This window comes from Acromyrmex echinatior, chromosome 9 (genome assembly GCF_024713525.1).
Source record: "Acromyrmex echinatior isolate Ae372 chromosome 9, ASM2471352v2, whole genome shotgun sequence".
Classification (NCBI taxonomy): domain Eukaryota; kingdom Metazoa; phylum Arthropoda; class Insecta; order Hymenoptera; family Formicidae; genus Acromyrmex; species Acromyrmex echinatior.
In genome coordinates this window covers 7545748-7571899 of record NC_141860.1, presented here as the reverse complement: position 1 = coordinate 7571899, position 26152 = coordinate 7545748, and the positions used below count along the sequence as shown (strand labels likewise).

At 32.0% G+C, this 26152-nt stretch overlaps 1 protein-coding gene across 2 annotated transcripts in view; it reads right to left on the bottom strand.

Annotated features, from left to right (window-relative positions):
• Window positions 1-26152, bottom strand: part of Ret (protein kinase receptor Ret oncogene) — a 60063-nt gene that overhangs the window by 18953 nt on the left and 14958 nt on the right. For both annotated transcript variants that reach the window (XM_011058080.2, XM_087409429.1), the window contains exons 3-8: window positions 8263-8469; window positions 7807-7925; window positions 7368-7503; window positions 5598-5851; window positions 2920-3100; window positions 2705-2802 (exon numbers count right to left, since the gene is read on the bottom strand). In XM_011058080.2, the coding sequence (XP_011056382.1) occupies window positions 2705-2802; window positions 2920-3100; window positions 5598-5851; window positions 7368-7503; window positions 7807-7925; window positions 8263-8469 (995 nt within the window). The remainder of the gene's footprint in view (window positions 1-2704; window positions 2803-2919; window positions 3101-5597; window positions 5852-7367; window positions 7504-7806; window positions 7926-8262; window positions 8470-26152) is intronic.

Genomic DNA, 26152 nt, shown 5'->3' with positions numbered 1-26152 from the left:
TGTTTCCATGGCTGAAGATCAACATTCAACTACGAAAGCGTTAAGATATCGCGTTTCGCGAGAAAAGACATGATTACCCAAGAGGATCGTCGATACTTCAGACACGGCCTGATTTAAGGGTCACGGGATATATATCAAGAGCAGGTCGCTGAGGTCGCTTGGATATCGGCGTCAAGATTTATTTTCTCGCGTGGTTTCAATTTAAGCAGCTAGTCGTGCGCGGCGCGAATGATATAGGGTATCCATTAAAGGTACACGATGAGCACGGCTCGAATTAGAACGAATACCATCCGATTATTATCGCTTTCGCATACCATTCTACAATCGTTATCCTCTTTTCAATTACATATCAGAGTGACATATTAGGTGTTGGAATTAATTCGTAGCGTTTTACAAGTGATGGGAAGTACTTTCATTAATGTATTTTTTAATGCTCATGTGAAATAAATAACATTCTTTCATTAAAAAACGCTACGAATTAATTCCAACACCTAATATGTTCCACACGTATACAACTATTGTGCGAGCGGAATTTAAAGATTTCTTGATGCATCCGTAGATTTGTAAAAAATGAATACAATTTTCTCTCAATATATTTATTTAGTTACATATATTTCTGTCGAGACATTTAAATCTGTCATTATTTCATCAAAATCAAAATCTTATTTTTCAACGTGATATATTTAACTTGTTCTTTTGATATTAAATCATTTTGCAATTAAATCTATTATGTTAGAAAACTCGTAAAAATCTCTAGCAATTTTAAATTCATCAAAATTTAAGCTTTTTTATTTGATATTTAACTTAATGCTGTGAATTAACCACAAATTTTGTAAGATATACCTAAATGATTAAACATTCTCATCACAAAAACTATAGATAAAATATTTGGAAATCGCATTCTACGCGGACAATGCATTTATTCGTGCATATTGCGCTTTGTGTCGCAATTCCGGAAGTTTCGTTGCGAATTTCAACACATCGAACGGTCAGTCAGATTATCTCGAGCAAACAAAGCTTTTTTTTCCCGAGGACAAAAAAATTTCTAGAAAGACCATCGTTCGTTCGTCAAGAAAAATATCAAGAACCGCGTTATTCGCATATTATTCGAAACAAAACTGAGCAATAAGTGACTTACACCCACACACCAATTTCAGATGGCGCAGGTATTTAATTCACGATTAGCCGCCTCCACGAAATCAATGCCGCACCCCAAGGAACCTCTAACAAGGCGAGATTTCGCCACCTAATTGTTTAATGGCCTCCGATTATACGGTGGAGCGAGGATTACGAATGCAAGGCATACGACTAATGGCCATTAATGAGTCCTTATCTTTCAACTTCCTCGATACAAGATCGATGTAGTTTTATGCCGATTGGGAGTGGACAGAAATGAGAGGAAATTTGCATTTAAGAGAGAACTCAAATATTGAATATGCCTTTGAGAGAGTGCATTGAAATTAATTTAGTTTTGAAATTAATAAGTAAAGACTCGTCCCCACTAAAGCCGATCATGCTGTTTAATATACTTTCTTCTTCTATTTCTTACAAAATAAAGGGAAAGAAACTAGTATACCGATTGCCTTTAGTGAGGACGAGTCTTAAGAAATTATTGATAAATACTTTAACTTCGAAAAGAGCGCTTTAAAAAGGAATCTTTAACAATAAAAGCATTTAAATTAAAAGTTGTTTAATGCAAATTTACATGCAAATTCTAGTATTGCAATTTTATTGCCACAATTAAACTTAAATTTCAGCAGTCGTTATGATTATCGGAGCGATTTGTACTTGCTAAATGAATAGAAATAATCTTTCATGGATGAAAATTTCACGGTTCACGTAAAGAAAGATCATAGATTATATGAGATATCACAGACGTCTTAGCCTTCTTATATATTAAATCAAGCTCTTCACGAATTATGGGATCAGTACGGTGCACTTTCGCCTCGAGTTTTGCCAATGCCGTTTACAAATGACATACAGCGGTGAGATATCGGGGGATCTCTGCCGATATTGCGAAATTTATCGGTTCGAACTTTTTTAATCGAACAATAGATTCCCAACGCGGCACGTTGCACATGTACTTCGTTCATTTCGAATGAATAGCCAGTGCATTACGAAGAGCTCTGATTTGATTCTCTGATACATCAGTTAATTTTTAACAAATGTTTTTTCAGAATCGTAGCAAATTGCGAACATTGTTCTTTTCTGCAATTTTGGTTAATATTAGTATTTGTCTTGTTATAGAAATCTGGCCAATTTAATACAGAAAGACAGTAATTAATTACTTATTTTAAGTATTAAAAGCACTTGCAGTGCTATAGTACTTTAAATAAGCAATTAATTAATGCAATCAATTAATCTTTTAATAATAAATTGCCCAATATTAGATTTCTGTAAAGATACTATGAAAATCTTTTCAAATTAACTGTTTGAATACAAACAAAGTAAAATAAAATATCTACCCTTCTAGGTCTCTAACTATCAAAGAGATTATAGAGGCGAAGCACTTTGGAGTGGTCTGATCTTTAAAGTGCATTGGGGAAAGTTAAAGAACTAGGCTTTTACTCTATCACATGCTACCATGCTCGGAATCAGCTCTTAAGTTAACTTGGCCACTGTCCTTTGACACATTGCAAATGGAGCAAATACTTCAAGTATCTTGCCAATGAGTGTTGATGACGTAGAATCGATACTGACTCACCGAATTTGCCCCGTATCCTGCGAGAAGCGACTCATCCTTGACTTGAAGGACTACACGATACGGTGATTTCGGTAGCAACGTCTTCTCTGTAATAATTCCTGAAAAATATATGAAACGAATTTCCGATTATGAACGCAGAAGATACACGCTGGCATTTGTCAACTGAAATGAAATGCGAAATGAGAACGGTGCTCGAACGAATGTTCGGTACTTACTGGGAAAAATGCCGGTAGAAGGCACTTGATTCGGACGCATGTGATGTTCGATCGGCAGAATGCTGTAAGTGATGTTCAAAGCTTTGGAGGTATCGTCAAGCAGACGAACGCTATATTGATTGCTAGTCACCGCATCGGCGTCCCTCAGGACCAAATAATTTTCATCTACCAATTGATAACCCTGAAATAAATATTTTATAGGATTAATAAACAAGATGCTCACACGGAATTCGGAAGATTCTGGTTCAAATCCTAAGGTAATATTTTTCGCAATAAATTATTTACACTGTTTTAAAGATACTTATTAACATCAATAATATTAAGCTGCTTGTCAGTTTAATCTGCGATATTACGTTACTCCAACTTCAATCTAAGATTGTGTTTCAAAAACAATTTAATAATAGATGCGCAGTTTGTTTGAACTGGAAATTGTAAAAATTTACATAAAATGATTAAGCACTAAAATTCGCCTCGATTAAATATAGTCTTCTTCGTTTATTGAAATAATTTCTTTTCGTAATGCTTTACATTACTAACATGTAATTTTTATACTACACTACCGCTTATTAATTTCAGTATATCCCCAGATTTGTTGAGTTCTCTATAAAAGATGAACGTAATACACGTGTTTTGCACAGAAATGAATCCATCTATTCTTATAAATATTTTCAGCCCTTGAATGCACTTTTTATTTATTTATATAAAAATTGTAGTTTTGAAGAAACAGAACTAAAAGCCGGATACATCTGATTTTTGGAAATAAATAAAATACGTATGCAAGGTTACGATGTAATATGATATAAGATATGTGCCCAATATTGTTTTGAAACTGATTCAAGACGTACATTATATCGCGTATTAATACTCAAATCATCAGAAAGAAAAGAAGCTCGTTTGTGATGAATACAGATTTATTACAGGCAAATAAACATGTTTTTTATTTATATATATTGTTTATAAATGCGATGAATATGGATTTATTACAGGCAAATAAACATGTTTTTTATTTATATATATTGTTTATAAATGCGATGAATATGGATTTATATACACTATTAAAAATGTCATGAAATTTAATGTATGAAAAGTATAGGTATTTGTGTACATGTACATAAAATTTAGTATATTTAATATTATCATAAAATTTTACGAAGTTTAGTACATTTTTCATTAAATTTTATGTAGATTTGCATGAAATTTAATGTAAGTAAATGTTAAATTGAAATTACTTATAGCTTCACTTTCATTGACAACATTAAATATCTTTAATGTAACGTTTCCATTATAACAGAAACAAGTTTTCTGTTTTTTTTTTAACAGGCAAATTAACATATTTTGTACTCATACATTGTTTATGTGCAAAACACATGCTCATCCTTTTTAAAGAAATCAACGAATCTGGAATTATATTGAAATTAATGAGCGGTAGTGTATATTATAATTAATTTAATTGAATATACTTTATTAATATCCACATAATTTGAATTTATTTTATATATAAATAAAAATAAAAATTATTTCAATTATTTTTTTTCTAATTTATTCATATTTATTATATAGTTATCGTGGAAAATTTCCGATTTTATTAAACTTCTATAATATTTAGAAAAAACCACGTGAACAAAGTTGTTTTTAGCGTGACTGTTTTTTATAATCTTTAATAGCTGATAGCATATTACTCCTCTCTCTTAGTAATCGTTTAAAATATTCGTTTATTATATTTAGTGAAAAGACTTGAGATTTCCATTAATCGATCGAACTTCGTTCATTAAAGTCTTCAACTAGATATTCGTAGAAAATTTTCAGGTGTTTCGATATTTGAACGAAACAATTACTTCTTCATTGAAATGAACAATAAAAAGTAACAGCTGAAAGAAAAAAAGATGTTTACTGAAGACTGTGAAGAGTAAAGAAGGAAAACAAGAATTTGAAGGGAAGGCGTTGGAGAGAGGCATTCTGAAAGAGGTTTAATCAGGATCAATCCCAAAAGCTATTCTTCTCTCGCCGTAGGTATACTTCATTACTCTCGCATATCTTTTGTAATACTCTTCGCATTTGGCGTTTCCCTTTTATTATTCACGTCGCGTTGAAAATAACGCAGTAATTATACGAACAATGAGCGCTTGATTAAGTCTCGTTTTCAGCGTACTGACACCATAGTTAGAAAACGCAATTCGTTCGCTGAAAAACGTTGAATTTGCCAAATAAAATGTTTCCAGTTGTTAAACATGTCAGTAAAAAAGATAAGGACAGTTAAAGTTTTTTAGAAGATAAATCTTTATTCAACGAATTTTACTTATATTTTTAACTAATTTTTTTATGATATCCTTATAGAAATGTATTTGAGATATCTTATACTACTTTTTTAAATTTTTACATCTTATATATTTATTTACAAATAAAGGCGCCACTTAAAGTTTGGTTCAATAACAATTTAAATTTCTTTTAGTAAAAGGTAACAAAAAGTGAATATTATCAGGATCATAAAGTTAGATTAGAACTAAACCGAAAGGGATTTCGATATAGATCAGCGGCGTCCTAATGCACCGATGACGATAAATCTGACTTCCTTAATACTAGGAAGTTAATTGGTCCTAAGCTACTCTAACGATTTTGGCAAGCGTTAATATGATTCGATTTTGATTAGTTCGATTTCGCTCTTTGATATTATAAATTACCTTGGAGAATTCCTGAAGCGTTATGGCAATGGAAGTGTTGCCTTGCACTGTTGGAGGATTATCGTCTTCATCCAGGATGTCGATAGTGAAAATATTCGTTTGCATATGCTGCATCCCGGTCTTTTCTTCCCAAACGACACATCTCACCTGGATCTTAATGTGAGGTCCGGGTCCTCCCGGAGGTCCGATAATATCTCGGTCCAAGGACGCGTTCGCAAATAATTTACCGTCGACTACGTAAAAATAGTCTGTTCCTGAAAAAGATGAGAGTAAAATTTATATTATTGTTCCTATAACGACATGCTTTACGTCCAATATTAAGTGTAGTGGAAACGTTATTTAAAAGTGGTCTGTGATAGCAAAGCACCTACATTATTAGCATAAATTAACATAATTGAAGAGATTCTAGGAACAATATATAATGCAAGCACCAAATTATTAGATAAGAATCTAATTAAAATATTATCATAATATATAAAAGCTCTAATATACATGTATCATTTTAATATACTTTTGTATGATTTTTATTTCACGTCATAGACCTTTCTTTTTGTACAAAATTTTCAGATTTGATAAGTATCCATTTACATCCGTATATTTCCGTAAAAAATCAGTCAGATTAAAATATCAATTACCGATTTTGAAAGTAGAGATTTCAAGCTTTCAAATGCTTTTTTAATTTTTTATCTGCAATAATTTTTCATCGAGTTACGGTGTTCTGAATATTGCTCAATTTTGAGCGTATTCTAAAGTGTTTCCTATTTTTTGTTGAGTAGTATATATTAAATTATTATTTAAAAATGAATAAATGTTACTTAATTCCGTTACTTTCATATCCACAATTTTGGAATCGATTAAAGTTATTATTAATGATGCAATACTAATGTATGCATTTACAAATAATACCTATATAATTTATTTAACACAATATTTAAATTAGTATTTTAATGTATGAGTTATTTGTGTGTATATATTTGTATACATTGGTGTACTTTTTTCGCAATTTTGCATAAAAGTTTGATGTTTATATCTCACTATTGTTAGATTAAACTCTCTCCCAAAAAGTCGCATTTGAAATATGGCGCTTGCAACATTTTCCCGGTAGCCACTTCTATTGTTTCAACGACTGAAAAATAAAATTTAAATCGTCGGTGAAGAGATTTGGGGATTTGATATATGATCCAACGCATACAAAGAGGGCCACAGGTTTCTACCGTATTACGTTATTGTATTACGTATTATGTCATTGTGATATAGACGACGTCTTCAGCGAATTTTAATGATGACAGTTTTGCTCTGATCCGACAGCAGCTTTATCGTCGCTTGCTGTCGTGAACAGTTGCGGCAGAATTTATTCGTATTTTACGTTGAATGATTCGAATCAATCACCGTTTGGCTGCTTTTCCCGCTTTGTCAGTGAAAAATGCTCGATCCTTGATAGAAGATTTATCTCTCGTAAACATAAACTTGACGGTTTTAACGAAGATCGCTAGGATACGATTTATTGAGAACATGAAGAAAAATGAAAATTCCAAACGCGAAGAGAATTAAGTTTTCAAATTCCAAAAATTCTTCACAAGCTTATTTTATATTGGATATTTCAGTTATGTTAGAAAATCATTTATGTTACAAATTCGTTGAAAATTTGTAGATAAATTAATGTTTAAAATTTGAATCATTTCTATTCATAAGTAATCGAATGGAATTATACGAGATTGGATTTAAAAGGATTGAAACTGAAAGGATTGAAATGTCACTGAAGATACTTACCATTCAATAATTCATATCTGGTGACGCGAAATTCGGGACACACGTAGCTGTATGCCTCTGGGCCGAACATGCCAATCATGGTGACTGGTTGATTCTCGTAAATCTTGTATCTTGACGTGTTCCAGAAGCACATGTCCTACAACACGAGGAACTTTGGATTAACATCTCCGATAAACTGTACTTTGACATTTTAATGATCGTTTATTCTTTTGTATCACAAAACGATCAAGTGAAACAAATTTTTACAACTACTTGTGATGGTTTTATATTCACCGAATAATGAATGGATTATTATTCAATGCTTTCATTAACCAGATTAGTTTTATTATTTATGCGCATGGTATGAATTCCAGATGACAATTGCGATGATTAATGAGTTATTATAAATGGGTTACTCGTGCGAATATTCAGGAGGAAGTAGTTTATTACGAGAATTTACCTGTACGAAATCTGCACAATTGATTGTTTTTCCTTTTACTGGTACTGGTTGCACTTTTATTTCGAGTACCGCTTCGTCAAAATTCTTTTCCGTTGCTTTGATAACGATATTAAGTGCGCCTTACAATACAAAAAATAAAAATTATTTTAGCTAAGATTATCTACATATTATTATCTTTCTATACCATAAAATAAAGTAATTTAGGCTCAAAAGTAACATTAGCTCAAATTTTTGATAATGTCCAAACATCACACATGTCAAAATTAAGACATTCTAAAAATGTCTTAAAGAAGGTTTAAGACTTCTTACTTATATTCTGATTTTGGACATGTTATTTAGGCATTTTTTACAATCTGGGTCAAAGTTATCCCGCTATTGATGGGCCAAAGATTATTCCATTTTACAGTAATATTAAATACGATTTTCTTAAAAAATAATAAGTAAAAATGTTTCTACCATTTTTCGGAAGATTCCGTAGCATAACGTCGCTCGAATTCCTAAGGTAAATTACAGACTGTTCCCATGGCATGCGGATTTGGTACTCCACATTTTGCGGCGTAGTCGAATCGTTCCGAAGAGTCCTAAGACTGATTAATTTGATCTTGTCATGTCGAGCCAGGTATGGAAGCTTTAAAGTGAGATTCGATTGCGGGAAGTAAAGTCCTGAAACAAAAAGAAATATTTTTATTCGTTTCTTATCAGTATCTCTTCTTCCGTAATTTTTCCGAATAGGATTTTCAGATTGCCTTAGGCTGACTTATATCGGATACCGTTCCTGAAAGTTGTCGCGTCCAAGAACAATGGCCTTTCATTCGTAAATCCTCCGCAAAACGAACTCAATGGCTCGCCGGAAGCGTAGGAGAGCACTGCCGAATTTCAGGAAGCGAATGATAGTAATGGTATGTATATAGTGATATAAATTCAGTTTCATTCACCGATTTTGCTGACAATTTCGCGCACACGTCGCACACGTTACTTAGTACTTGGAAATGTCACGTACACCTTGTCGCTGTTTGCCATCGTTGCGGCATTAAAAGTTGACAGATGCAGCGTAGAAATATCAACAAGCGGAAAAAAAAATAAAAAAGATAATTTCTATTAAATTTTTTTACTTAGCACTTCTTTTTATTTAATATGATAACAATTTTGTTAACTATTATTATTAATTCTGATTCTCTAAAAATAATATTTGCAACATTTTTTTCTTTATTATAAAGAATAGATTGCGAATTACAAAGAATATTTCCAAATAAATTTATGTAAGTATTTGTGTTAGGAGTCTTTTATATGTGTATGTAACTGAGGGTGTTTAATTTTGGATTAATAAAGTACAAGAAACGTGAGAGTAAAATCTGTCATTAAATTAATGGAAATTTAATAGTGTTGCGAAAACTTGCTTAATGTTTAAATAATCGAAGGCTACCGTTTATCAGAATCTGAGTTCAGTTTTACTATTTTGTACAGAGAGGGAAAAAAGGAGAAGAGAAAGAGAGGAGAATAAATGATATCAAAGAGAAGTCTATCTCTCTGATGTATATTTCATAGCAGTAAGAGAATTTGCATTTTTGCCGAAAGGTGAATATTCAATAGTTTTCGTGTTCTTGTTTGAAATATTATAAAACCAATTTCGTAGAATTAGAAAGGAGGCTGATCAAGTATCTTTTCTCGTGATGCCACAAGGATTCTTTTTGCGAGCTTCGAGATAAATACTTTGGTACGTGCATGCAAGACTACGTACTTGCGTTTCTAAACGGTAGAAACGTGTTCAGTCGCAAAAATGTTCTCTGCTGAATAAAATATGCCACGAGACGATCTAAAGGCCGTCTGGTGTAAGGCATACGTTACGATATATACGTCGAAGCCGATCGTCTGGCGGTTTCTACGTTTGAGCTTATGTCGAACAAGCTCTTGAGATCGTCGCCGACCACGTCCGGCGAATAAATTACACCGAGACGCGACTTTTCCTCTCATGCTTCCTGTCATACGTTATAAATTATATGACGATAAGCGCCCACGAGAGACAGGAAAAACTCTTTCCTACCGTACGTAATTTCAGATCTGAGATACTCAAAAATATGACAATGTGATAGAAGTTGTTTGTTTCAAAAGCAATGTAAGTCTAATCTTAATAAATCTTAAAGTATATAAATTTCAGAAAAATGTAAATGTAAAAGAAATGTGATATACCTATATTTATTTTAGCAAATTTGGAATGAAATTTACAATCACAAAATTAAAAAAATGTCTACGTACTTATATTTTATGTTAAACAAATATCGCAAACACAGACATTTTATTTTGAAAATAGAAAAGTATTTGGTGAGTAAATATTTATGTGAGAAACGACGAAAGTTGTTCTGGTTTTAATTTTGTTTCTTATGATTGGGCGGGTTTCTTTTTATTCGACGACTATTTCCAATTTCGATTGGAATGGACATTCGACGATAGTCTATATACCTACTTGACGATAAGAGTTTGTATCATCTCGCTCCCCAGGAGCGGCCTGGGGATATTCCGTCGCTCTTGTGAAATGATAATATTGCTCCCCTAAGAGTGCAACTGTCAAAGAGAATCGAGGGATTTAAGAGATATAATACAGTCATTACATATTTATAGCTCTTTATAGATCTTTTATAATGATAGGATTTTAATGTATTTTTTATAAAGTAAGTATGCATAATATGTACACAATAAAACATATTGTAGAAAGCAAGTTAATATATATTTATATACTTCCTCTTACTACATTGTCGATAAAACATATTCAGATATTTTTTCATTTTATTGTTTAATGTTTTTTATCTAAATTCTTTTACATAAATATTATTTAATACAATATATTTTATTATGTACATACTATGTATATAGCTTATATTTTTATCTTGTAATGGAAAAGTTATTATAAAATTCTGACAATATAAAGAATCACCATTAATTAAATTAAATTAATATAATGAGCAATAATTTATTTGTTAAATTTGTTTAAATTGTATATTTATATATTTTCTATTCTCTGTTCAATCATTCTTTTTTATCCAATAAGCCTCACTCTTGTAAAAATTATAAGAAAAATGAAAATTTAAGCTTTTATGAATACGTTTGTAATTTTGTCACTTCCATATTTCTTAGCATAATTTTAAACGCACATTAATTACAAAGTTAGAGTTAATCAAGAGATTACTGAAGGACTGTCTGAATTTAGATCTTGACAATGAGTCATACTAGACTTTTAGTTTAAGCTCACTCAAAGAGATTGTTATGAGGTCGCGTTAAATACTGAAACAACGATCCTATTTTCCGATGAACAGTGGCTAATTTCGGTATTTACGTGAGCAGGTTCAATGTCGAAAGAGGGAGACATTACCGAGGTTCTCTGCACCTTCGCGTGCGACCATCGTTGCTGACTTGAAGGAACGAACCTTCCGCTCGGTGTCAAGGTGAGCGTGCAATCAATATATGCTAGAGCAGTTGTTAATTTTAATCCATGGATCGCGTGTGCAGTTAGATACAGACGGAACGATTACGAGCACTTTTACAACCCGCCCTTCCTCCCACGCAAGTTCCTTGACACCCTCGAAAGATATTTCTTAGACACTCGTAGAAGAGTACAAGGTGTTCCAAAAAACTGTCAATGTTAACATTAGATTTACTAACAACTTGACAAAAAATTTATTGCAATTAAAATATCTAAATAATCAATAAGTATTAATTATAATAAATATATAAATAATCAATAAGTAATAATTTTTGGAGAATTTTTAAAAGAATAAATAAAATTGTTTGTTAAAATATACATTATTCAAAATTTAATTTTTTTAAAAATATTCTATGGTTTTATTTCCAAGCTATTTTTCTCACTGTGTGTTAAAAATCAATGACATGGTTAGTCTCGAAAAATTCTTTTTAAGTAGTTGATTATTTTACATGTGTTCATGCATCTGTCTAGAAGCTAATTTATTGTGTAACATGTGTAAATTACCATTTGTACACTCTCTTCTCCTCCCACTACACATAATAAGACATATTCAGTATGAGTTCTTAATTTGAATAGTAATTTCCTATGTCTCATTGGAAGGAGAACAATTAATTCTGCGACACGAAGGCAAAGATGTTCTATGTTCCCACATCGAATAGTTTCTTAATTATATTCTTGAATTATAGAATGAAATTGATTATTCTTCTTTCAAGAGTTGATATAAAATCGGAATGTTATTAAGAAATATATTAATAACTTTATAAAATTACAAAGCCTGAAACAGCAAAATACAAAATAATGCATTTTAAAATAATGATGCATAATAAAATATAATAAAATAATAATAAAAAAAAAACAATCAAATCTAAAAGAAGAAACATGGTGAATGAATTTTCTTCTAGCACTTTCATTTCAAGATACTCGCGAGATACCATCTTGGATATACTGTATATAGTACTTTATCGTTGAATAAATCCCACTGTATCACGAAACACGTACCTAAGTTGCACATGCATTTAGGTACATCCGCTGCAGGTCGTTTGTACCCTAGGTGTGATCGACCGTAGGGGAGTTCTTGGCGTGTTAAACGTCGCACGGAGTAGCGTTTGCATATTCAAGAGTGGATAACTGCCAGGCAGATACGTCTCGCAGACGTCTCCTTCTGTGTCTTTTCCTGTAATTGAATTCTCGGCACCGAATGTCAGACTGCATTATTAGAATATTTGAGGATCTGAACATTGTATTTACACATATATATTCGAAATACAATTTTATAACAGAAAATATATTGTCTAATATGTATATTATGCATATAAAAGAAATTTTAATAAACAAATAAAATTGATCTTGTAAGCTCTAATATATATAAAACAAATAATAAAAAAATTTTGAAATAATAATAAATAAGATATAAAATAACATATAAAATAAGAATAAAAGTTCCTTTTATCCTCATTTAAATAAAATTGTCAGGGAGACTTATTACTGCTAACATTGGCTTTACTTATGTTTATCAGCAGTCGATTAAATATGCAAATTTTAAACATGATTTACGTAAAATAGATTCTACTGAGAATGCTACTGGAATTCCGCGTACGATCATTTTCGCAATAGATGGATTCGATTTGCGCTTATACGAGTTGTAAATCAGCTATGGATCTTGGGGAATCAGCTGTGCAAAATAAGCTTTCTTGATAAATGTTCACTAATAATTGGATGCTGTATTATGTAAGTGTATTGCATTTAGGCCCAGTGACCATTTCATTACAGGTTTCTGTTGTAATCGTGGAACAAAGCTTAATGGACTTCGGCTGCCACATTTCTCATTATCCCCTTCGATCGATCGATTTAATATTTTCTGGCAATATTGGACGAGTTAAGGGTATTAATTTGCATTTCAATACGGTAGTTAAGATCCATTCAACACGAATATTATCTAAAAGGGAATTATTATTATAAATGTCACTTTATTTTCACGTCTAGAATTTTCACGTCTAGAACAAATAATGTTGTTATGATTTCTTCTTGGACTTTTACTTTTTATCTGATACGCATGATTTTTCTATAAATAATTTGATCTACAACAATAATTTTATCTATCATAATTTTTAAATTGTGATAACAAATTATGACATTTGCTTATGCGCCTAAATTTAATTCCGACGCCGTCGATTAACACCGTTCATTCTCAGAGGCTTCTCGCGCTTTTTAGGTAAAAGCGGACGTAGTTTCGAGGAGTCGTAAAAATAGCGTGGTCGGCGGTGTAATTTTTCGAGGTGGCAATAAAAATAAAAGGGGCTTCGTCTAGTAGATGAAGTAGGAAGCGCGGTATTTCTGCCGCCTGTCTACCATAATGACATTCTGTAACCCCGCTTTATTGGTACGACGGCGGAACGTTAATCCCAGGGATTCTCCATGGATGCCCAGAATTGTTTATTCCGCGGTCCGAACCCATCCCGAGACATATAAACGACACCACGGGTCGTTTATTAAACCATTTTGCCCGACGTGTCCATGGCGTCGTCTGCCTCTCGATGCAAGCTCGTCCCTGTTCTGGAAAACCGAGATCCACCTGACTTTCGTCGGGGATTAGGAATGAATTACGTATATCATCATGCAAGTCCTACGGTCACAATTTCACTGTATCATACATAGTAGAGTAAGAAGTTTAAATAAGAAAGCTAGGCGTCCACAGCATCTGAATTGCAATCAAAAATTGAAAGACAAAAAAACTTGTAACAAGTTTAGTGTCGGAAAATAAATATAATACAATATGTTTTTTATTATTTTAAATATTTTTTTAAAAGTTTTTTTTTAAAAGTTATATATATTTTTTAGTACAAACTCTTTTATTTAAAATACTAGTTTTACATAATAATCTTCATAAAGTAGGATTTAAATGCGATTATATCGTTAAAGTTTCAGGATAAAGTTGATATAAAACTTTGCGCGTTAATAACGTGCCAGGATAATGCTCACGCTTTAAAGCACTGACTTTAAATCGCGATGATATGTTATAGTGATGAAAGAAAAGCCGATCATATTCATGGAAGGCTTTTTCTACTTAAAAAAGTTTTTGCTCGAAAAAGAAGAACATTGAAACGCTCGTATTCTTAAGTGCTGGGTTGTCGATATGACTTACGAGACGGGAGCGCTTAGGGCTTTCGACACAGAGCGGCGAAAGTACCAGATGAGCTCGGCTTATGCCATTTATAGAATTTTCTACATCACGACATTTCATATATGACGTCGGAAGAACGTATATTAAGCGTCAATTCGTTCGTATGATTTTTACACCAACCTCCGATGGATTCATGAAATATATATTATGTTGAAGTTTGCAACGCAAACACCATTATTGACTTGGCAAGAAAATTTCCTGAATGATTTTTCTTTCAGGTGCAGTAAGGCATGATTGAAGAGTTTGTTTCCAAATCATCTTAAATCCTATAATAATGTAAATTGTATTTTTCCTATCTTAATTTATATTCTTTTTAATTTAGATTCTTAAAAATTGAAGAAAATTTCTTTTTGAAAATTAAAAATAAAAGAGAATTTAAGACTTTTTAAAATATTTTCATTTTAATTATCTTGAAATAAATATCCGATTTGTAAAACAATTTTTTAAACTCCTTTTCTCATAATATCATGATCGTAATATCATATAAATCGTAATGTCATATAAAATGTAAAATATGTTATATTGATATTGTTATATGAACATATATATATTTTTTATTCAAATTTTATTCAAAGAGAAACATAACTGAATACATTTTAAATAAAAATCTTTCAGCTCTTCTATAGGAATATATACAATACAAATATCTATTCTTACACGTTCGAGGCTTTCCATTGTACGTATCCCATGAGAGACATCCTAACGTTCGCGCACTTCATCTTCTTTACTGTTCTGCTTTACTGTTCTTATCACATTTCATCTAGAGTCACTATAAAGATGTCATAATAAACGCCGCAACAATAAAGTAAGCCCAGTTATAAAGATGTATTATCATCTTAATTTGAAAAAGAGATACAGACATTTAAAGACAATGTACTCCAAATTTCAATCTCAATATACAAATTTCTCTGCTACTGTGAAGAAATTGCTCACTTTTTTGCAATCACTTACAATATTACAACTTTTTGTAATTACTTATAAATATTATAATAATTTTGCAACTAAATGTTACACATTATTCGTATTAATAATATTAACATTTAATGAAAATCATTTCATTTACCGAAATCATACAGTTATTAACATAATGAATTACTAATATATTAGGTGTTGGAATTAATTCGTAGCGTTTTTTAATGAAAGAATGTTATTTATTTCACATGAGCATTAAAAAATACATTAATGAAAGTACTTCCCATCATTTGTAAAACGCTACGAATTAATTCCAACACCTAATAATTACTAATATAAACTTATTATCTTTTTATCTGAATATTATATATAAACGACACAACACAAGTATAAATATTTATTTGAATATTAAAGTCACAGAAAAATTAAACTATTCAGCAAAACGCTAATCGATGCTGCTTAAGGCTAAGAACTAATATAATATAATATAACATAGCAAACGGTATAAACCGCTGTTTAAACGAATTTTCGGCAGCAAACTATCAGTTAATCTCCAGCTAATGACTCTTACAATCCGATTTTATGAAATTCGATCGCGGCGAATAATTATGACGTGTCGAAGTTGAACATTGAAAAGCTTAAGCCTCGTGCATAATGCAAAATGCGAAATGCAGAATGCGAGAATCTGTCCGGGCCGATCGATGCAGTTCATGCGGGCGATACGCTCGTAATGTTAACGCATGTATGCATTCATGAACGCAGGTATACGCAGGATCGTTATACGGTAGAAACCCCGTATTTGCACATCGAGTTACAATTCTCGAAAATGGAGAACGTGAACATGATACGAGCAGCCATACAACGTAAAACAGCCCTCGCGCCTTGATCTCGAGAAGATCCCTTTTTGTTTTGAACTATGCAATCGTGCCGATTGACGTTCTAACACACTTCAGTTTCCGAATCATAAAATAATATTCTTCTTTTTTATTAACCCCTTCAAACTCTGCGTAATGTACATAAAAGAATTTAGAAGAAAGAAGACATTATCTCCATTGAAATTAATTCTATCGATGTCACTTGAGATCTAATGACTGATATATATAATAATGTATATGTTAAACAAATAATCAAAATTTTGAAAAAATTAATTATTTACTATAAATATTACAAATACTATTAATTGTTTAGTATAAATTATTTATTAAAGTACGCATTAATTTAAAATATACCAGAGCCAGATATATTAGCATGTGTATTTTAATCGTGGAAAAGAAATTTTAATTCTGTGAAGCTTATATGAAGTAATTAGTATGGAACAAGAATAGTATTTTGTCGGTAAAACAAACGACGCCAGCGTCCCCTTAATAATGTACTTATTTTAATTCATAAAGATCGATATATAGATTATTGCTTTATATATTGTACTCGTATTATCGAAGAATTTCACGCGAATTTTTCGCTTCACAAAATATGAAAGATACGCCGTCGATCGTATATGCGAAGAAACATACAGGGAATATCCTGATATTTAATACTGACGATCTGTTAAAGCTGACGTATTGATGAACGGGCGACAGACCGATGTGATATGGAACACGTGTGTCAATAGGTCTCGAGGTGGGAGGAAACAAAGCGGCTGCTTATTGTCATGACACTTGGCAAAGAAGATGATCCTGGCACAGTGCACGCGACTGGCGAAGACTATAGATCTCAAAGCGGAGACACCTGCGTACATGCGACGCCGATAAATAACGAGGACTGCCTGTTATCCCGCTTTTATTTCCCCTCCTGGATTTTCCTCATTTTCCCGCTTTTATCCCGATGGACGACTTCTCTCTATTCCGAACTCCGAAATAGCCTTAACTATATTTAGGACACTTCAACACACGCGGCTCCACGAAAAACTCCGCGGTTGTCGAGTATCCGCATCTTTTAAGAGACGAACTTACGGCCTCGTTAACATCGATACATTAATATCCGGCGTAGTGCGTTAACGCCGTATGTGTTATAACGTATGTGGCGAGAAACGAAATCGTAAACACTTGCGACTTGTTATTGCATCATGACCCTATTCGATTTGGTCGCAGACGTAATTTTATATGGAGAGAATTGTTAAGAAAAATCATAATCTATGGATCTGTCAATATAGATTGTTTAGTCCATTGGGACACTTTTAATTTTACGTATCGTATTTCATGTAACATTTGCTCGATTTTTACAAGAAATATTTAAAAAATGTTTAATATATGTATATTATAAAAAAAGAATTTATACACAAATTACTTTCTTAATAATTAACTTTATTTATTTAATTATGTATTCATGATATTTCTTGCGGAAGTTGATAATTTCGAGTTTATCGAGTTCACGAGAAGTGATGCGAGTTGAATGCGGGAAATGAATAAATTTTGCATATACATCCATTATCCTAATGATTTGACACGATATATTACTCTGTTTAATATACATTCCTAACAAATAACTAGTTTGTCATAAATTTGAGTTTATAACTATCTTGAGATTTTGGTAATGAAAATTGCATATCTCTATAATTAAGATCAATTATTTACATAGCAATTATATTAAAGACAAATAAATTAAACTATAATTTATAAAATATTTTTGTGAATAATTAAAAAAATAACAATAATTTCATAGACACTTTTACATTTATTCCAAATTAAATTTTAGATTCAATATATTTCAATTTTAATATAATATAAAATAATAAATCGCTTAATTCATAAGATTATTATTGGATTATTAAAAAAGTAATATGTATTTCACATATTTTACGTATTGTAATATTTATATAATATTTATAATTTATTAAATATATTTTAATGCTAGTCATTACGGTATTTTGATAAATAAAGTAAGGTCAAAGGAGATTATTAATTTTACATTCGCGTTGTTCAGGTAATCGGTCTTATCATCCATGATGTATAATACTGCGGGCGATATCGTAATGTCGCGCTTAAGTAATTCGCTTACCGTGTACGAGATGTACATTAAATTTTATGGTATACGACAAGCCATGTTAATGGAGCGGCGCGCAACAATAGACCCGGTTGCAGTTCGCAGTAAATATAACAAACTTTTCTAAGAATCGTACATTACAAAGTAACAAAATCATCCCGGAAATATAAAGAAGATTTCTTCAGAAGATATTCTCCTCCGGTAGAGCATGAACCGTAAATGTCATATAATTTCTTTTTCTTCCGCGACTCATCTCAATTTTGTTTGCACGGCGAGTTATCTATTCATTAAAACGAATTTTTTTTCTTTTTTTGTCTTACCAATACAATGTCCATCTCGCTGCTTTTTGCCAACACCTCGCGACGTTTATTTTCAGCCGACGAGATAAATTTGCACGCGCGTGTGTGTATACAATTTAGATTAAAAAATATACTACTTGTGATATATCGTTCAAAATTTATCGTCTCCGTAGTATTTATTTTGTATCGTTGACAGCGAGAAGAATATAAAATTAAATGATTGCGTTAAAAATATTTTCAATATTGCAAAATAATTTATAGATGTAAATCGCGATAATAAATATTAACTTGTTGATTTTTGGTCGCGTAGTCACCGCAAGAAGTGATTTTTTTCAGACTTGAAAAATGCATTCAATCAAAGTTTGAAAGCAATAACTTTTTAATTTTATAATTATCTTATTAATCATCTCTCGTATAATCTCAAATCAGCAAGATTCCCAGTGTACCTAGGTACAACGGGTAGATTGCGCCATTTCCTAATAGTCGTAAAGATGATTACGGCAGCTTTAGGAGCTTGCGATTAAACTTGCATGCCAGCCGAGTCTCGCTCTTCGTTAAATACGCGGCGGACGTAATTTCTCTACGCCCGGTAGCGGAACTAATTCGCGGTGCGTTCCTTTCCCATACCAGGGCGAATAAATTAGGGAAATAAATTATGAACAGGGACAATTGTTCTCGCGGAACGTTAATTTGTATCGGATCGATTATATTGCGGCATAACGTGTCGATGAGAATTCGCGTGCGAATACGCAGGTGGTGCCGATGATCATTGATTTTTCCTCGCCCATCTTTCTAATGAACGACTGATATAATTGCTTTTAACTCGACTTTTATGTTCAATTCTTGGCCTCACAGCTAAGTTAAGTTTACCCACGAATCCCGACCGCACAACGGCACGCTTTTACCGGCAATAAGGTGCCGAAGACTTAATCAAAGTCTCGGTAAACATGGCCCAGTTTTCATATTGCTATCGTTCCACGACTAACACACGCAACTACTTCCTTAATTTTGCCTCCGGCGGGCTCAATGGACTATAGTTAATTAATGTTTATCATCATTAACACTACGTTGATTTTAACAGCAATATTTTAACATCGATCATAAAATACCATTACATACATTAAATAAATCATATTTATTTAAATGCTTTTTCGTAATAAATTATTCACGGATATTAAAGTTGCTATTAGCATTACCATCAAAATTGATGATCAATTTGATTTGTGAAATTATTAATCAGTTTATGATTGCAAGTCTAACTGTGTTCGGTTAATTTAAGGAACTAAAAATATTGGGCATTAAGATCTAGCTTTAATGGTTTTTTTCCTTAATTGCGTAAATGCTTTTACTTTAAATAATTAATCCTTCGTTTGCATCGCTTTTTTATTAACGTCGTCTGCACTATGTGTTTTTCATGCCGGCACTAAATTTCTTCTACTAAATCAGTTGTGAAAAATTGGAAATTTTTTTTTATTACATCTCTACTTTGTATTCTAAATGTTTTTGAACTCAGATATTATATTGCTTTCTTTTTTATAATAAAATATAAAAGGAAACATTCATTGTTAAAATTTTGAATTTCTAAAAAAATCCACAATACAGGCAAAGAGTTAAATTTTACATTTCACCATATTTCATTTAATCAGATTTATCCAGAATTGCTTGTTACCGTTTTAATTAATAGTGTTTTAGTACGAGTACATACATACATAAAAAATATTCGTACAAATCAAATTTTTAATGAATATTTAATTTTTATTATATAATTTTTCAAAAATTGCAAAAATTAAGAGAAGCTGAATTTTTAATGAAAAATTTTTTTTCTGAGAGTAAATGCTAATTTGTAACGTCAAATTTATGGGAATCGTAAATAATGTATTGTTATCTTGAAAATTTATTATCATTGAGTTCAACGTAGAAGCTTGTAATCACAATTAATCTTCTATTATTTGCATCACGGAAAATCTCAGACTACGATTTCTCGAACAAAGCTTTTTGAACTTTCCACGTCGTAAATATGTGTCTATAAAATAATATTACGTTTTCCAATTGCAATGTTATGCTTGTAGAATAGAATCGAAACGATAAAAAAGCGCATAAAAGCCACCGGTGCGAGATGCAATCATGCAATACGATGCTTGGTAACCGAACAGATTCAATATTCCCTAACGATATTTCAGCGTACGCGATATTTCATATGCCTTTCGTTGATGCAAAAACTTTCAGTTAAATTCAAATGATGTGCAGAATAAATAATATATAAACGAACTAATGTATGTATAATTTTAAAGCCTGACAAATTTTAATGAGTTTTCTATTCACAAATATCTCTGTACATATTTAATGCGTACTTTGTATCTATATTTTTTCCCTATGTGAATATAAATTAAAAAAAAGAACATAAAAAATGTACAGCTATAAAAATCCGTGCCGCGAATTTATTTAGCAAATATTCGACGCCCTTTGATACGTTTGCGGAAACGTTCGTAATATGGAAACTGATTAAAATGACAAACACACGAAGGATATATGAATATATCGTCGCGCGTCATATTTTTGTGATATACGGGTAAGAAATACGTATGAGAAAAGAAGATACGTACTTGTCGAGCAGATCGAAAGCGTGGAATATTGAAGAGAGTTTTACGTACATGGCACATAGAAAATACGACGTTCGAGATTCGAAAACAATCACCAATGAAGTTGTTATGGTGTCGTTCGTTGGAAAATGTTTGTTGTTTTTATCGCACGATTCTCCCGGAATGCGAGCGCGAGTCGCGTAACCTTGAATACGTCACACGAAAGTAAACGTTCAGTTGTGTCGCATTACCTGTGAGGATCAGCCACGATACTTCACGTTGCTCGTGTCGTGAAAAGCTTTGCCGGAGATATGCCGCAGTTCTGAATTTGACAACTTGAAGTTATCTCAAGGCATTATTTCACCTCGATAGGTTTACTAAATTTAAGAATCTGGTAGAAAAAACTTTCCCCGTTACGACTCGCCAAAGAATATTAATATTCTTATTAATATTTCAATAAAATCGCCAAAGAATTTTTATTCCTATAAAAATTGCATATTTTTATAGAATATTGCATATCGTCGAAGAATTTTCGTCGGAGCGAGTTAAAATTTGACTCACGTAGTGAAATTTCATATCATCGTTCTTCGATCCTTTTTCTTGTTAAACTATGTAGCCCGTATCAAAATATGTATTCTGTATCAGAGTATGATCCTGTTTCAGCTTTCGATTAATTTTTCACAATTGTCTCTTCTATCGGTATATCGATAAAACGATAAAGAAATCGTCGAAAGAAATTTCTCCGCTCGGGAAATAGTTCCGCGTAGTAGCGTGAAATTAGGCATATTAATGTGACGTCACGGCATTATACGGCGTCAGTTCGCGACGAGCGTTCCCAGAGACGGGTCGTAAATAGTCGTAGGTAGTCGCGAATCCTGTTGGCGTTCTCGTATTCTCCTTGATCGTTGTGGACGGACATTGTGTATTTATGTGCAGATCAGAAGTGCCGAATTCAGCAACGGGCCGTTAGTTGTTCGAGACATTAATCCATCTACTGCCCAGTCGTGCGAATCGCGTTTTGGCATGTCGATCGGCATTCGCGAAAGCGAGTTTTGCTATCGGACTGTGATGTGTGTTTTTTGCCTCTGGCACATATTTTGCGTTGATCGTTCGCGAGCGTTGGAAGTGCCGACCCAGGTAGCAAGCTTCGTCATTTTGACATAAAAAAAATGGCAAAACAAGCAGAGCTTTGCAATTGTGTGAAAATTCTGCTATTCTTGAAAATTTCATTCTCTAGAGCGAGATTCCAAACAATTCTGAGAGTAGAATTTTTTATTAATTAATCAAAAGAATTGACATTATTAATTGTCGACAAAGGCTGTGTTCAGCAGAAAGAATTTTACAATTATTGCAATTAAGAGTCTTTAATAATGATTATTAAAGACTCTTAAGCCGTAATCAGAGATTAATGACCGAGCTTACAATTAATTTATCATTATAATAAGCTATAAAAATTGATCAATCACAATTAAATGTGAAAAGAATAATTGACTACATTTGATTAATTTTTTATGACTGAAGATTTAAACATTAGGTAATGGTTTATTGTAGAAAGTCAAAGTGAAATTAGATTGGACTTCAACTAATCAGAAAAAAGAAAATCACAATCTTAGAGTTTAATGAACTTTGCTCTGATTGTTAAATTTCAATCCAATTTCAGTCAAAGTCTCACTATAAACATTTTTTGAAGCCATTGAGGCGGTTGATTAATCATTTAGAAGAGAAAGAATTTTACAAATTACCACAATAAAAAAGACGCTTTAAAACATTTGTAGCATCGCGTTGACCCTCAATCTCTAGTTTGATCACGGCTTTACAAAGTTGTTTTTTTTTCTGCTGAACACAGCAAGACGAATAAAATTTGAAAATAACGTCGACTTGCTATTTGGAGAATTGCTGAATTTGGCAGCAGGTCATTCGGGACATTAACCGCCAAGAGAATGTCTCTTTCCGCGCGGGGGGACATCATTGCCGCATAGCAGCGTGAAATTAGGCACACAGTGACGTCACAGGCATCGTAACGGCCGGTCAGTTCGCAACGGAGCGTTCCCGGAGTCGAGTTGAATCGCGAACGTTCCGCGTTCTCGCGTCCCCCTCTCGATCGAAATATTGTCTCGGACGGATTAGACGGAAATTGTATGCAGGAGTGTCGAATTTAGTGATGGGGGCCGTTGTTTCGAGACATTAATCCATCCGCTGTCGTCGACTCGCGCGCGGGATCGTGTTCTGGCCTTGGCACGTCCGTCGATATTTGAAAGCGGATCCTGTCGCTGGACTCTAATACGTATTTCGTGTTGATCGCTCGCAAGCTTCATCATCACGTCGAGAGACATCGATGGAAGCGTCGACGAATTGCTGCAATTCGCCAAAGCAGGTGATGCATTATTCGCCCGAGATATTGAGATATTTGCGTTACGGTCAGTGCATGCGTCCGCCATGACACTTTTCAAATTTTGACGGTTGAAAGCACGCGTGATAAATCGAGAATTTTCTGAACAGATCCGTATTACGTGCCGTGATGTCTAGTCTTGTGCTCTGAAATCTTGGACGAAGAAAGAATTGAGCAATCGCATTAGTTATGTGACCGAATTGTTCAAATGTGATTAATTGTTATAAATTGTTATGTTTTTTAGATATGCATGTTGTTTGAAGATTCACGGACAATATTTCGTGATGTGTTTGCTTGAAGTGAGGATTCACGCCGCTATAATTGACGGGCTGATTTTGTATTTAGCTGCCGATTGCGATTAAATGAGACGCAATTCTCTAAAAATTTTCTCTATTTTGTAACTCTTAACGACAGTGTCAGTATCGTTACATTGTCATTGCGTAGCTTTTTCTTTATTATGGATAAAATTTAGGATTGGGAAAGTTATTTGATAAATTATTTTATAAGTTACTCTTAAAATTACCTTATATGTGTTTCTTATAGAAATTGAAGCAAATAATAAAATAAGCCTTACAAGAAATAAAATATCCAAACTTATTGTACTCAATTTCTACAATAAAAAGTAATTTATAAATAAATATAATTTAAAAAGTAATTTATAAATTATTTTGTAAAGTAACTTTCCCAACTCTGCATATATCGATGCACTGTTGTTAAGAATTACAGAATAGAGGCCTTAGAGTGAATTAAAACTCTAAAGAGTGAGATTTCACTCTTAAAGATTGAAAATTGAACCACTCTTTTTAAAGATTAGTTTAATTTTCACTCTTCAGAGTCAGATTCCATTCCAAAGAATTTAGAGAAAGGCATACGATCCTATTTCAGAAATTGAATGCAATTGATGGCAAAATTATATTGATTTGAGTATCGCTTTGTATTGAAATATGATAAATAATCGGTCGGGAATATCGGATAGAATGACACATTCCGGTACATATTTAATTGCGCGCGTAGTGAAATTTAGTATAATATTTGAGTATTAATATAGTGAAGTCTGTGTAGTATAATGAATATAGTGAATATTGTGAAGTATAGTGAATATTTGTGTGTAATCATGATCAATTGTGGATTTTAGCAAGAAAAAACAAAGCAGCCAGCTACAGAATGGAGCAGAGAGAGAGAGAGAGAGAGAGAGAGAGAGAGAAGAGCTCCAGTAGAGCAATGCAGTGGCGATGCGTCAATTGGTGAGTGAGTTTATTTATCGATGTAGGTTGCTCGGAAAATAATGGCCAACTATTATTTTTAGGAAAATAATAAAGAGATGTATTATTTATGTACGTGGTTAGTATATAACTTAAACATATTATAAGATTATTAAGGAGAAATGAAAGTATATAAAGCAAATATATAAGTATATAAATAGCAAAATTAATAAAATAATAAAGAGATATTATATTATCAGATATTCTAGGAAAAATTAAAATGAAAAGCAACATTGATAAAAATAAAATTATTTTATTTATAATAAATTAAAATATTGTAAGAAATATTTTTAAAATATTTTAATTATATAGAATAGATTATTAATCATTTAAAATATCATATTTATAAATACCATAAAATCTTTGAAAAAATTATGAGAAAAGACAAAAAATTTTCAATATCTACAATTAATTTATGAAATTGATATTTACTATTTAGCTGGTTGGATAATGAAATGAATCAATAGTTTAAAATTAGATTAAATTCGATCATTATTTTCCGATTAATCTGTATAGATATAAAATATTGATAATATTTGAGATTCGGTTAATTTATATTTACTCTCCCTTGAATTTATATAATATCTTGTATATTATAATTGTGTTATATTCACTCATCTAAAGTGTAAATAGAAATAGAAGTTCCCAGTTTAATTCACATAGCTAAGGACGTTATTGGTACTGTTTTTATGATTATTAAATCATAAAGCTGCATCTTTATTTTATGGAACTTTTCTCTAAATTAATTAATACTGCTGCGGGTAACGCACGTAACAAGATTTCAGCATTATTTCATACGTAGCAGTCATGAATATTTAAAGTAGAAAATATTATATATACATATATATAATATATTGTACGTATATTTTGCACTTCAAATAAATTTCAGTATTTATTATATTTTCAGGCACATTTTAAACAGTCGTTATTTTGCCGTATATTTTAATAATGTAAATATAAAAAATGTAGGAAAAAATTTATTTTGTTTAAAATATAGAAAATATAGAAAAAAAATATAGAATTTCTATCTTTAAAGACAGAGAAAAAGTAGAAGAATATTAAAATATATTTTTCAACAAATTTTGTAATCTGCGTTTTAAATATATATTTACAGTGATATTTTTATATATTCTTTAACTAATTTTTTAACGTAACGTTTTTACTTTCTGATCTTTAACGTCTCAACGTGTTTGCTCGAGACACGATGTAGGCGTCGAGAAACAAAACGTTGCTTATTCTCAGAATAGCAGATGGAAACAATCGATGTCGT